Below are 15,277 nucleotides of genomic sequence, written 5' to 3'. Positions count from 1 at the left end.
AAAACGCTACTATGTTTTCAATGTTGCACAAGGGAAGACGAAGCCCTGCTGATGAAGCTGTTCTGTGCCTGGCCGAAAAGGGAGGGCAGCCCACCCTGCCTATCCCTTTTCTACCTGCCCCCACCCCTCCACTGGGCCCTGCCTACCTTGCCTTCCACGCCCCCATTGGGTCCTGCTTCCTTAGCTGAGTCGCAGGCTCTTAATACACTTGTGCTACATTAATTAATGGAATGCATGCATATTTGTAGATTATGCTCCCTCATTCTTATGGTGTTTCAAATACATTCATGAGTGCAGCACTCATCACTAAGGGGCTGTTGATCCTATTGTAGATTGTCCATGGCCACTGTGGGGATGCTAGAATAGAAAGAACAGAGGGATGAGAGAGTGAGAGAGAGAGAGAGAGAAAGATTGAGAGAGAGCAAGTTCAGGGGCAGTGGTGGCACATTTTTGCAAATTTATACGAATGAGGGTTGGGTCTGGGGTTTCTCTTCTCTTCGCCACAGTCCTCTAGTGTCCAGTTCTCCAGTTCTCCTACGGAGACACTGACAACCCAGGGGGGAGGAAAGGACCCTGCCCCAGGTCTTTTAAGTACCTAGCAACACCCCTGTTGTGTCCCCATGGGAACAGTGAAAACCGTGAACAAAAAAAAGGGTTTACACATGCTATTGGAAAACAAACATTTCTTCAGGGACTCACTGCGGCAGCAGAAGAGTTAAAAGGCACAAGAAAAAAAAAAAAAAAAAAGCTCTGCCTTTAGAGCTGAGCCAGGCGAACCTATTCGCAACGGCTCAGTTAAGTTGCGCCCGGCGCCCCATTTTCGTCCCGGCTCCTTTCGTTTCTCTGGGCGCGAGAGTGTGCGTGCGCGTGGCTCCCTCTCCTCCCCCCGCCCCGTTCCCCTCTCAGGGGCTCTGCGCGAGGACTGCTGCAAGCCGTGTGGGCTTTTTAAAGCCGGTGCTCAGTCTCTCGGCTCCCGGCAGGGCGGCCACAGTCCTCGCGGAGCTGCGGCGAGGCTTCTTCGCTGCCTCCATGGCACAGCGTGCTCCTCCTCACAACAACAGCCAACTCCGCTCCGCGAGCTTCCTGCCCGCACGGAATACGGATTAGGAGCCCGCCGGCTCTCTGCAGAAGGGACGGGGAAGCCGAGAGCGCGCGAGGTTTCCGAGAAAAGGGCTCTCTTAGTGTACGTTTTCGCAGCTCCTACGCAGTTCCCAGTTTTTGTTTTGTAAATTTTCCTCGCCGGTTGGAAAGTAAGCAGTCATCTGGACGCGCGTTGCTGTGCCCGCGACCCCCATGGATGTTGCACTGAAGCAGGCGGACACGCTCGTCCCGACCTACGGGGAAGATCAGCGCTTCTTTGCCCGGCGAGGGATGCTGGAAAGGAGAGGGCACAGGAGGAGCCCGGCACCCCGCAGGCGGAAGCAGCTCTTCCTGGGGCAGCTCTGTGCCGTGGGCTGCCTCACGCTGATTCTTTCATCACTCTCTAAGTGGTCTGAGCAGTCCGGTGAGTTCCCCTTCCCACGCCGCTCTCCCACCGCCAAGTAGCTTGCATGCACTAGGAGCACTTTCAGCTGCCGCTTTGTAGTAGTTTTGCTCATGTGGTGCCTTGCTGGGAGGCTCTCTCAGATCCGCGAGCTTTCTGCCCCTGCACCCCCCCCCCCCCAGATGTACTGGGTCACCCTTTACTGTTATTAGGGGATTAGTGCGGCTATTGCCGTCAGTGAAGCTCTTGGAGGTTTGCAGGCTTCCTTTTTGATCGGTGTGCAAGAGCGATGTGATGTCATTCGCTGTTAATTCAATAGCAAACTCTATGAACTGTTAAGGGACTACACAAGTCAGCTGAGCCAGTTCATTTTTATTGGTAACTAACCTCGGAAATTAAGCGTGCTGTGTGTGTGTGCAGGGGAGAGCTGCATCATTGTTTTTCTTTCCCTGACCCTTCTGGGTCCTTCATAAGGACTTTGCCGGATTGCAGAATTCAGTTGCCTGTACTTTTCTTGTCATTTCACCGAACCTTAATGTGGTTGCTACTACCACAGCTGTCAACCAGTGCAGGCAGGCAGGGGCAGTACATTGCTGGCGATCACCTGAAGTTCTTTGCAACCTTTTGCTGGAGAGCCTGAGCTACATTAACAATGAGTCAAGAGTCACATTTAACTTCTTATTTATCGTATAACCTTAAGGGTTTGTTCCATTTGTTTAATGTACATTTTCAATTCATTTTAAAGATTCTGTTGCGTGAAAGAGCCACACTGATGGCACGGGAGAGCCATAACTGGGTGCCTGACCTCAAGTGGCATATCACTGCTTTACATAAACGTGAATAAGTGGAGCGGCTATTTGGAATGCATGCCTGTAGGCTGTACAGCGTCTGCCACAGGGCAAATTTTGCAAGTTCTACTGTGCTCGAATAGTGGACCAGAGACAAGAGTTTTCGTTGTTCCCGAGTTTATCAAGGAGATAAGATCTCTGGTGATACTCAGCCTACTTCAGAAGTTGCTGTTTAGCCCCAGAAATTGACTTATCTGAGAGCTCTCCACTTACAAATAAAATACCATTCTTTCAGCATATTTTCAAATGTCATAGTCTACTTTTTATATATTTTTTTTCAGATCCTATTGTATTGTAAATGTGTAGGTATGATTGTCTGGCATTCTGCACAAGCTTTCCCACACCGTGCTACTCTGCACCTAAGTATGTAGCCTCCTACTATCCCGTTATTGGTTGCTTCTTGAGCAGGAACTGCCAGCAAGAAGTCCGGTTATGAGCTGAACTTCTCATTTGGGCAGAGATCAAGATAGTTATTTCACTGGATTTGAAAATACCCCCCCTTGATTCTCTTCATCCAATTTAAACAAGAATTATCATTTTCATTCTAAGTATCAAATGCTAGAGAATGAGATAAGTAAGAATCGAATTACAAAAACATTTGTTGCTGTACTTAAATCTGTTTCACTCATTCAGAAAAGTCCAGCTTCACTCTACCAAAATTTAAAGTGTTATAAAGGCTTAGAATGGTTGATAAGAAAGAAGTCTAGAAATACTGAGCATCTGGTATTTGCTAAGTACCATATCCAGCTACATTTTTACATTCTTTAAAGTCACGTGTGCATGAAAGCAAGGACATTGTTTTGTGCAACCAGCTTTTTGAAGAGGATTTGATACGTTCGCTGTAGTCTCCTAGGGACCATACTGTCAGCTGTGCACTCACTGTCACTGGGATGCATCGGTGCCTGTACTAAAGAAAAAGCAGTGGGAGCTGACCAGGTGACGTGAATGCACTCTAGGGAAGTGCATTTATTGGAAATGAAATGGGAAATCTTTAAATATTTTCCCCATTTCTTTTACTTTTGTTTCTAAAATGCAAAAAAATATGGCATTTTTTTTTTGTTTTTTGTTCATTTGATTTTTAACACAGGGTTACCCCTCTTCCTTTTACTGCAAACCCCTCTTACTACCACCCCGACATCCTGTAATTTTGTACTCCAAGTCTTTCTTCACAGGGCAGGAGCAATCCCCAGTCACTCCTGCCTCTCCGGTATTACAATTGTAAAAGGTGCCGGCAAACATGAGGCTGGCTTCACTATTGATTTCTTCCTTTCAAGCAAATGGTGCTGGCTGGCTTCTTGTAAGAGAGAAATTGATAAGGGCACCAGCCTTAGTTTGTGAGTGCCATTTACAATTGTAATATAGGATAAGCTCCTGCCTCATGAAGAAAGAATAGGGGTAAAAAGGATCTAGAGAGGATGGGGAGAACTGAGGGAGGGGGTTCATGGGGTTTTATTCAGGCGGTGGCAGAGACCTAACAGTTTTTGTGTTTTGGTTTTCATTTCTTATTTTTTTTATTTCATCTTTTTGTTTTTGGTTTTTTTCAAATAAACAAAATAAAATAAATCAAGCAAAAATGAAAAGGATCAAAAATGAAAGAAAAAATGAAATAAAAACCCAAATGAAATGAAAAAAAAAAAGAGTGTGGACGTCCCTAATGCCCTTCCAGGTAGCATGGTAAAATTAGTTAACGTCTTTCCTCCAGCTTAGCGTGTATAAACAATCATAAACTATTGCTCCTTTCTCTAAGGTTTACTTGCCATAGAAGCATTTTGGGAAGAAGTTATCTGCCCAATAAGGCCTCAGTCATCCCTGCATACTTGAGCATTGCATGCCTACTACTTTAACAGCAAATATGTTGGAAACATTTGTTTCTCTTTGGTGTAGGTACAAAAAAGCTATTTATGCAACAAATGTTTCACAGTGTAAAGTATTTTCCCCTTTATGTGCAATTAATTATGTTCTGTAAAACATCTTTTCTATCTTGACCATCTAACTCTAAGATCTGATATATCTATATCTATCTATCTATATATATACACATACATATGCAGAGTGAAAGAGATGTGGTAATGTATTGCCTGGCTGATCAAGAGTATTTCTTTTCCTGAAGTGAGACTGAGTGTTGCAGGCCCCCAAGGACATCTACATTCATACTCTTGATTAGCCAAGACTTGGCAACCGGTATATTTTTATTCGTGATCGACAGATGTTGCATGCAGCACTTTATTTTTCCTCCTCCTGATAATCAGAGTGCCTGCCTCTCATGTGACCACTGAGACCTGGGGAAATGAGCACAATTATGTCTCACAGCTCTCATTTGCCTACATCAGGAAGTGATTATATTAACGAGCCTGCATCACTCCTGCCGGTTCCCTTGCCAGCTGGTCCTGTGGTTTATGATGACCTCTGGCTCTTGGTTCAACATGACCTTCAGCTTCCTGTTCCTCAGCTCAATGTGGCTCCTTGCTTATTACCTAGCAAGTCTTTATATTTTACAGAACAGTAGATGGCATACAGTCCATAGCTGACTGTTATTGGTACAGTATTTCTGATTTTTGCCACTGTCAGTAAACTGCGCAGACTTTGTTCTCACAGTTGATTGACAGCAACAGAATCATTGGATACTAGTGCAGGTCACTTACAGACGATGCCCCATCTTATTCTGCATTATAAATCGGTGGTTCTCAACCTACGAATCACATCCTACTATTTGATTCCAGAAGGCTTGTAGCCTCCCCCCCACCCTAGAGAAAATGCAGCCCCATTAGGAAAAGGAAAAACTAAAACCAGGTCATTCAGCCTCTGTCATGATCTATATATACTAAAGCAATTAAAACAGTCTGCTTTGATTTTTAGCTTTGTCTGAAAATTTGAAGAGTTTTAGTGTTACAATATTCATAGTAAAATAAAATTGTTAAATACTGAGTTAGAAAGGAATCTGATTTTTCTTGAGCTCTCTGATTTTTTTTATCATAATTCTTGAGCAAGCCTAGTGATTTTATCATAGTTCTTAATGAGTCCAAAATAAAAAATAAAAGTTTTGAGTTTCTCTGCTATTTTTGAATTTTGTTTTTGCTTGTAAGTGACACATTAGTAAAGAAAAAGGAAAGATATTTTGAAGCAGTCATATTCTCTACTTAGAGCGCACCCTTAGTAGTAACAGAGAGCTGCAGTTCTGGAGGAGGCACTGATTAAATGATTTAGATTGCTCTGCAATATCACATGAACCTTGTACTGTACATGCAATGCTAAGTTCCAGGCATACACTGCCTCTACAATACTACGTCATGGTTTCAGGTTTGTTTCTTTGACTCATCACCATTGCTATTAGCTCTATTCCCTCCCACCACAGTCCCCTGCAAAAACAAATTAAGCAATGACAAGACAAACTTAATATTGCTGAATAATTATAATACAGCTCTGCACCACCCACTCTTAAAAAAACTCAGACTAAACCATCCTAATAAAATGCATTTAAACAGTTAAAAACCGTTATTGATAAATATCCATTAACAATTATAAGAACACTTAACATTTCACACATTTCACTTAGATTTATGTGAAAAAAAAATTGCATATCTAACTATCCTGTAGAGGCCATGGCATACTGGTGTGCCTTCAGACCTGATGAGGTGTGCCTGATGCAGAGATCCAGGCCAGCAGCTGTGCTCTGCTCTCAGCACCTCATAGCAACAAGAAATGTTCTTACATGAAGGAACTCCTTTCTGAGAACATGTGTAATCATTTATTCCTCCTCTTCCTAGCTATGGCATGAGACCCGAAATGTGGCAATTAATGGGCAACATGCAGGGCATGGATAGCTGGAACTGGCTTTATGTAGCACACACATTGCACACAATACCTTCACATCTCTCCCCTCCTGATCTTCATCTGTTGCATCCCCAAGACTGTGTGAGACAGGGAGACCATGCCCTGATCACTGGATATGACTCATTCTGAGTTTTGGGAGCAGCAGCAGTGGAGGAGCTCTGGCAACCACAGGTGGCAGTCAAGGTAGCAAACTGAGCTGGCTGCCTACCTATATCACATCAATGTCTCCCCCTCTTCTGCACATGTGTACAGAGGAAATTGACCTGTTGTGATGAGTTCATGTGTGTGTCTGCCCCCTTTCTCCTTTTGCTTTAAAAATTGAAAGTAAGACTGGTGGGGGCTTTCTGTGCTTCACTAGTTCTTCTTTCCATGTCTGCATTGTCTGCCCCATGGAGGCTGATGTACCACATAACATTTTTGTTAATGTAAGTGTGCCTTGGGCTTGAAAATGTTGGGAAACACTGCTGTAGTGGTCAAATTGGTCATGGAGGGAACAGAAATTTTAGTAGGTCGTGGTACCTTTTGTTGGCTCACCCTACAAAGATGTGGTAGTAAATGCTCTTACCATGTCTTCTTCATCTGCAATTAGCCTGACCTGAAATAATTTAATATTTTGAGCTATGTTGTCATCTGTCAGAGTAAGGGGATCAATAAGGCTGTTGTTGCATTCCTCTTTAATAGGTTGTGTCATTAGCAGGATGAGAGTGAGAACAGGGCCAAGACTGGAGTTTGTATGATAATATCTGTGTTATTAATACATTTTATAAAGTGCTAAAAATAAAGCATTGTCAGTTGTCAAATACCATTTGTTTATATGTTTAAATCTTTTGATGCAAAGTAAACATCCCAAGGCATTTAATCAACCAGAAGGCAGAATAAAATCCTTGATCACATCACAATGTTTTAACCACACTGAAACCTCAAAGAAGGCAGTTAAGCACAGAACTGAAAAATTAATGAAAAGTCAACATATTTGTGTATCACTAGGTGATTTGGTCTCAGAATATTTTCTAAGGACAATTCCATATAAAAGGCTTGGGGTAGGCAACTCCAGTACTTGCGTGCCACAAACAGGTCTAGTTTCCAAAATAGCAGAACCAGGGGTCATGATTTGAAGCTCCAAGGAGGAAGACTCAGAACCAATTTCAGTATTTCTTCACGGAGAGGGTGGTGGATGCCTGGAACACCCTTCCGGAGGAAATGGTGAAGACCAAAACTGTGAAGGACTTCAAAGGGGCGTGGGATAAATACTGTGGATCCATAAAGTCTAGAGGATGTGAATGAAGAGAGGGTGGCTTGCGGGAAAGAAGCTAATACCTGGAGATAATACCTTATTCAATAGACATACACATGGTTAATGCGACTACGACAGTGCTCTATGCTTCAACGGCAAGTGGAAATGTGGATAAAAGGTTTTGCATTCACAAAAAAGCAGGGAGTAGCTTGCTTCTTACGGTGGTTACTACCCCAAACCAAACAAGCCTGATATTTCACTTTCAATGCATATCCAGTGTAGCTCTCTGCTTCAACGGCAGGGGTGAATGACGAAAAGATGATTTTATATTTAGACAACAACCAAAAAGGACTGAATTACACAGTCTGGGTAAACAAATAAGCATGTGTGTAGCTTGTTTGTTACGGCGGTTACTACCCTGAATCAATTAAGCCTGATACTTCACTTTCAATACATATCCAGAATAGCTCTCTGCTTCAATGGCAGGGGGGAATGAAGAAAGGTGGATTTATATTCAGATAACAACCAACAAGGTCTAAATTGCACAGACAAATAAGCATGGGAGTAGCTTGCTTATTGTGGCGGTTACTACCCCTAACCAATTAAACTAGATACTTCACTTAGAAGCAGTTCCAGCACTGCTCTCTACATTAATGGCAGGGGTGGAAGGAAAATAGAACCAAAAGGTTACATTAATGGCGGGGGTGGATGGGAAATAGAACCAAAAGATTACTAAATGCCAAGACTAACAGATAAGTATGAGAGAGGAAAAAAAGTGTGAAGGCTTGCTGGGCAGACTGGATGGGCCATTTGGTCTGCTTCTGCCGTCATTTCTATGTTTCTATGTTTCCATCCACAATGAATATGCATGAAATATATTTGCATGAAATAAAGGCACTGTATGCATATATGTTTCTCATGAACATTCTTTGTGGATATCCTAAAAACCATTCCTGTTTGCAGCACTCGGGACCAGAGTTGCCAACTTCTGTAATAGACTTATGTACTACAGGATTTCAAAGCATTTTCATGCTATTAGAGATACTTGACTTCTGGCCTCATGCCTCACACTGCACCTAAATTTTTTTAGTGCATATCATGGACTTGTTTTATCAACTGTTTCTTCCAGCCCTGTGTCCGTGACAAAAATCATGTGATAACTCAGAATGCATATCATCTATTATGCAAATAAGTGATCCTAAATAAAAAAGAAGTAAAGAAATACATCAAAATGTGTTTTATGCTTGAAGATTACCTTGATAAATGGAAAACAGTCAGGATTCTGCTCATTCTGCAGAATGTACAGTAACAGTAATGGAATATTCCTTATTGAAACTTTTATAGTCGAGCAGACCTTAGAATGTTGGCAAAACGTGATCAGGATAGCTGGGGGTTGAGGACTGGTCAGTTACTGCAGAGCAGTGCACAGTAACTGATAATTTCACAAGACCGCTCCATTTGCATCAGCAACAGTAGCTTCAATGGAACCTTGACATAAAGATATAAACATTTGTTTTCCATTTGAAATGTAGCTAGACAAAACATTATAAAGAAAATGATGCAATCTGTTGGTAGCATCCAACCGGGAAACTCATTTTCACTTATTTGCAGTAACTTTCCTAAATAGTGAAAGGGCAAACTTGCTCAAGATCTCATAAAGGCTATGCTGGCCAGGAGGACATGATCATGGCTGTTGAATGCACTTCACAGAAAGAGCATTGGCTATAGTTATACTAAAACTCAATCATCACACGGGAGCTGTTCATTTATTTGCAATTCTTCATGAAAATCCCATGTGAAAAGTATTTTTGATCAGTTATTTAGTAATATTGCCCTTTATTATGGTGAACAGAAAAAGTACAAGTTGGATCAGAAAAACCCTATTTAATTCCCAAAGCTTTTCAGATAGAGTCACTATATAAAACCACAAATATTTGTACTTTATTTTCTTTTTGCTATTGATGCAGGCTTATTTTTTACCTTTGCATTTCCTTTCTGCCTTATCCTTAAGTTTTGATCTAAAATTATCTTCAGTGTATACAAACCCTCAGCATCGTTTTCATGTTTCTTCCCCTACTGCTTCCACTATTCAAGTACGGCTATTATAACATGCTACTGTTGCACCTTGCCCTCATGTTCCTTGTGCCTAGCGGGCCTGTGCGCATAAAAATTCCAACATTTCTGGCCGCTCACCTTCCCGATTTCTTTCCAGTAGAGCTAATTGTTCATTTTAAGCAAAGGGGAACAGTCTCTGTTACTTCAAAACCACCAAGCAGGTCACTTGATCCTTATGTATCATCATCGTGCAATTTTCCTGAATTACCTGCAGGATCAGAAAAATCTCTGACATTGTCAGATTGAGGCACAGCTGGAATGTGATGTCACTTTCAGCCTGAACACCAGAGGCAGAGGAAGCTCAGAAGCAGAATAGGATACCCATGTTCTGCAATGACGATTTTGTAGCCAGAGGTTCACTCACAATACCTTGCAAGGCTAGTCTACACTGAGGATATGAAAAATTGTAGAGTAAGGATGGCTGCAATAAGCATGTAAAGAAATATTATCTACTACACAAACTATTGCCTGCTGCATTTTTGTAGTCAGCTACATAAATCTTCTACTGTATAAAACTAGTACAAATCTAAGATCTCATAAATATGCACGATATATAGACAATATAGCATTTTATTATATGTAGCACTGTATTGTAGGAAGATGTTAGATTTATACAGAGTGAAAAGAACTAAAATTACCAATGGTACTGAATTTGCTCCATATTTCCATGAATACTAGAAAACAAGGGCAAATTTTGCCTAATTTTTCATGTAGGGGTTTATTTACCCAGATATGGGACTTAGAAACATTTATAGCCCAATTGTTTTGCCTATTTTTGCATATATAAGTCACTATGTGGGTGTTTGCTCCCTGGCTCAGGCTGCAGCACTGTGCACTGTGATGCAGGGGATCCAGGTTCAGATCCTCCATTTCTTGGTACCTACCAGTCAAGCCTGATTGTGCTATAGAGATGCTATGCTCATGCTTGCAGAGGAAGGAATGCTGCTACTGTGGCAATCTCCACTGACCATCTGGTAGCATTGAGGGTGGACCTTGGAGGAAACACCCCTCTAGCCTTTGGATTGGTGAGCATCCCAGAGCTGTGCAATGCATCTGGTGTGTGAGAGTGGGGGAGACCTGGGGGGGGGGGGGGGGGGGAGGATCAAGGATGGAGGTACTAAAAGGTAAAATAAAAAAAGTATTCACATCCTGTGTTAAAAAATAAAACAGGTCTCAGAGATGCTGGGTATTTTAGTGAAAGCACACAACTGTGGCTTTTATGCAGGTTTATAGGTGGGCCTGCTGTTCAGCATACACCAACTTAATACCCTTTCCCCCCTCTATAACGACTGCACTTTTTAACCCCCGCAGAGGCAATCCAATCCTTTCCTTATATTAAGGACTCCATTTGTTCCTTGCTGTTAAGGACTCCTTTGTTTACTTGTTGTTAAGTACTTTCCACTCTGCACTTATGTTACTCCCCTTCCCAGTTGTAATTTTCCTGTTAACATGTAATTTCTATCTGCTGTTCAAATGTAAACTGGTATGATGTCCCCACTAATACTGGTATATAAAAGTCTTGAAATAAATAAATAAATAATAGTGGAGCATAAATACTACTCCCAAAATAAAAGTCCCGAAATGTCAAGTCACATTTTGATCACTGTAATTACTGATTACAATAAATACACCTCATCAGCTATAGGCAAGGACCCACCAGTGAATACTTCCCAATTTATTTTATGGTACTTGTTTTGTGTGCTATCTCCATTGTTTCATGCATATTACATGTTGGGAGAGAGTCTCTGATTCTCTCTGGCTATTAGAAATCTGGGAGGGCGGGCTTGTAAAGTGACTCCAGCTGCTTGGCTTGAGTTAAAGTGCTGTTCATTAAGGTACAGGAGTCTAATAAAGTTTACGTTACTTGTCTGATGGTGTCAGCAGAGATCAGGCCTGACACAGAGGTGATGTATTTCATCCTGCAAAACGAGGGGAGGTGGCTGCCACTACTACTTTGGTGACTTCTACTAGCTGAAGGAGATGTAGTGAGGACAAGTCATGGAGGAGACTCCTGTCTAGCTCTCCTGACCAGAAAGAGCACATGTGTTGCCTGTGAATGCCATCTGAGGGGTGTGTGAGGGAGGAGTTGGGAAAAGAGGAGGCTTATACAGGAAGAACTGAGGGTAAAATAAATTATTCAGCCAGGTATATTTATTGATTCACCCAAATTTGTGACTTAGAACAATTTCTTGAAGAAATTATTCAGTGACAGAGATGTGTTTTCATTTCATTTTATTAACGAAACAAAAGAAATATGAACTTTTCATCATTTTTTGTTTTAATCAATTTACAACACTCACCTACACTTTTGCTGACTAAGCACACCACAAAGTTTATTAAAAAGCCCTTTGGGCGAGTTCCTCCCCTCAAGATAAGTCCCTCATACAGTATAAGGTAATCCCAGTCACTCCTGGGCTGCCATTTCCATATTAAAAAATGGTGCTGGCTGACCTAATGCCAGAGCTATTTTGAAATATTGCACCAGTGGGGCAAGAGCAACTGAATAATCCTTCTGCCCCCTTTGGATTCTGGGAATAGAGGGTAAACTGGGATGGAGTCTAGTGGGAGCAGGGGAGCAAATCCAAGGACTTTTTTTTTTTCAAAATTTGGCAGTGTGTTTAGTTATTAGGAAGAGGGAGGAGAGGGCGGGACTGGTTTTAGTGTGCACTGCCAGAAGCATGTTCTAAAGCATTTCAGTGTGTAACTGGAAAATAGCACACACTGAAAATCTCCAGCTTTCCAAATTATATATATATATTTTAAATCTAAGTTGAATGTATCGGTTATAGAATTACAGTCATTAAATGATGTTAGTTCTGTTATATCTGAAGGTTAGTTAAATGGATCTTTCCATTTATTTTCTTGTTTTTTTAACTATTTATTTATAATTTTAATAAATGCAAAAGAAACAGAAAACCAAAGAAAAAGAAAAGCAACAAAATGCAAAACACCAAGGGGTAGATATTCAAAGCTGGCCATGTAAGTAACTTACAGGGTCATTTATCAAATCGCGTTATGGCATTTTTGCATGCGAAAATGTTGCACTGGAGGTGGACCCTTGGCCTGGTGCAGGATTAGTACGGCCCTCTGGTCAGACCCAGAGAGAGTGCCTGCCACTAGGAGGTGGAGCACACTAGGAGACAGAGGCTAGCTGGAGCTTCGCTAATAACAGTCCGGAGTTTCCACAGGTTGAGCCCTTGGGTATCCGGATCGCCTGGACTTAGGTGGGCCTCAGATGGTCTCCCGGAGAGGTAGCGGAGGAGTGTGCCCACCACGAGCAAGGGTGCGCGGCTGATGCAGAGAGGATGGACCAGACCCGAACTGGAAGCTCCGGAGACCTCAGGGAGGTAACAGTTCAGGAAGGTTCTCCGGGCGAGGCAGACAGTGCCTGCGGGTCTAGTCAGGTGAAGACCATGGGTAGATTCCAAGCAGGTTGGTCTGGAAGTCAGGATTGGCCAGAAGAGAGTGTCCGAGTGAAGCACAAAGGTCAAAGCCAGAGTATCCATCCAGAAGTGGTCAGCCAAAGCAGGGGTCAATACCAGGGTCAGTCCGAGTGTAGTCAAGGCAAGCGAGGGTCAGTTCCAGGCAGCAGATGAAGAGAGTGGTCAGGCAGGCCGAGGTCAGTACCAGAGATCAGTCTGAGAAGGTATTACCTGAGTAGGGACATAGGAAGGACACTGGAACAGGGAGAAGCTGGAACAAGGAGACGCTGGAACAAGGAGACGCTGGAACAAGGATCAGATACAAGGAACCATCAAGGTGTCGACCCGATTGCCAAGGTGAGGTCCTGGGGACAGGACCTCGCTATTTATGGTGCAGCTAGGTGATGTCATCAATTAGCATCCAATTTGGTTTTCCCGCACTCGGCCGTGCGCGTGCCTAGGGGTGGGGCCAAGGCGGCCAAAGATGTGGAGCCCCCAACGGGAGCTCTGCTGCGAGGCCTGCGGCATAGAGGAAGCCAGAGAGGGCCGCGGTGAGTGTTGGGGATGCCGGGAGCAGTCAGCAGCGGCGAGACCGGAACTCATAGAGGGCAGTGCTAGGTGAGCAGGCCCAGTCGTGGCACCCATGTGGCTGGGATGCGCAACAGAAAAACCCCTCAATGCAAGTGAAAAGCACCATAACGCATGCTGCGATGCAAATTTTTAAAAGGGGAGGGATTGGGGAGGAGTCGGGAATTCTGTCGGGCTGGCTTCATGAAGCCATAACACATGATATTGCACAGTTTTAATGCTGAAAATAGCTGTGCCTTTTCCAATTACAAATTCCATTTTGGGCATTTTTAGGCTGGGGAGGGGCCTGACACAGGTTGGTGGGGGGAGTAGTATCATAGTAAGCAGCTATTTATGCTACTATAGGAGGCCCACCTAGTGACTCGAGGTGAGGTTTAGGTAGTAGTGTGGGGCTAAGGGCCACTTTTACATGCAGAGCAAAACATACGAACAGAACTGTGCACTCTTGTGAAAATTTGATGTCCTTCGGAGTGAGGAAACTCACACAACGATGACATTTGTACAGTGTTCTCTCAACCTAACATGATGTTATCCAGGTAGAGAGTTCATCATGCTAGGCTGAGAGAACACTGTACAAATCTCATCGTTGTGTGAGTTTCCTCACTCCAAAGGACATCAAATCTTCACAAGAGTGCACTGTTCTGTTCGTACGTCTCACTCTGCATGTAAAAGTGGCCCCTAACCCCTACACTACTACCTAAACCTCACCTCAAGTTACTAGGTGGGCCTCCTATAGTAGCATAAATAGCTAACTACTACACTGGGCTGGTAGATAGGCTTGTGCTCTCTCTCCCCCTTTCCCCCCACCAGTGGTGAAATGAGCACTTTGCAGGTAAGGAAGTACAATTATGTAGGTATTACCACAAAGTGTGAAAAGTTACAGTAATAGGTGTGCTAAGATAATACATGCTGCAATAAATAGGCTATTACCATAAAATGTACTCACTTTTCCTATCACATGCAATATTTAGTGCAGTCTGAAAAATTTAGGCCTTAGCCGGTTAGAACTTATCCGGCTAAGTTACAATGTATATTCAACGGCACAGCTACTGAATATACACATATATACACATGCTTAGCTGGATAAGTCTACCCAGCTAAGTTTAGACCTGCTCTACAGGGTTTCTAAACTTATACTTATGCAGCTAACTCTGAATATCAGTAGTTAGCTGAATAAGTTCTCTGGTTAACTTGCTCTACCCCCGATCCACCCAGTACATTCCTTCTTTTTATGCGTGTAACTTTTAGCTATTAAGGGATGCTTGCTGGGCAGATTGAATGGGCCATTTGGTCCTTTTCTGCTGACATTACTATGTTACTATGCTATACAGCTAAGCAGTGGCTGCTGAACTTAGGGACATAGTCAGTGGCTGCTAATTAGCCGCATAAGTCCCACTTATCTGGCTAAATAGTACTGAACATTCTTTGAATATTGGCCCCAAGTAGTTTATTGACAGAGACCACAATATAGCATCGGATCCCAGAAAAAAACAGGAGATACAATAAGGAAAATGCAAATAAGCATACTTTATCAAGAGAACAAAGATTCCCTCAAAATTCTAAGCCAGTATTTCCTCTACCAACCCAACCACTATCCAAAAACCATACCAGCTGAAAAATCAATAAATGCACGAAACTGAGAAGGCTCGGCAAAAAAAACAAATTTATTTGTAGACAATACACTCATACAAGGAAATTGTAGGAAATAAAATGAGCCTCCAAAGCCTCAACCTCTTGCTCGCATAATAAGAAATTT

The 15,277-nt window shown here is 42.7% G+C and overlaps 1 protein-coding gene across 1 annotated transcript in view; it reads left to right on the top strand.

The window, feature by feature from the left end:
• The first annotated feature begins 766 nt into the window (after nucleotides 1–766).
• The window catches only part of SLC24A3 (solute carrier family 24 member 3), a 936,948-nt gene continuing 922,437 nt past the window's right edge, over nucleotides 767–15,277 (top strand). Inside the window, exon 1 of the mRNA XM_029593773.1 lies at nucleotides 767–1,504. Within this exon, the coding sequence (XP_029449633.1) occupies nucleotides 1,294–1,504 (211 nt within the window). The 5' untranslated portion in view covers nucleotides 767–1,293. The remainder of the gene's footprint in view (nucleotides 1,505–15,277) is intronic.

The sequence above is a fragment of the Rhinatrema bivittatum genome, chromosome 3 (genome assembly GCF_901001135.1).
Source record: "Rhinatrema bivittatum chromosome 3, aRhiBiv1.1, whole genome shotgun sequence".
Classification (NCBI taxonomy): domain Eukaryota; kingdom Metazoa; phylum Chordata; class Amphibia; order Gymnophiona; family Rhinatrematidae; genus Rhinatrema; species Rhinatrema bivittatum.
Note: the sequence above shows the minus strand (reverse complement) of the source record. Positions and strands in the feature narration are given on the sequence as shown.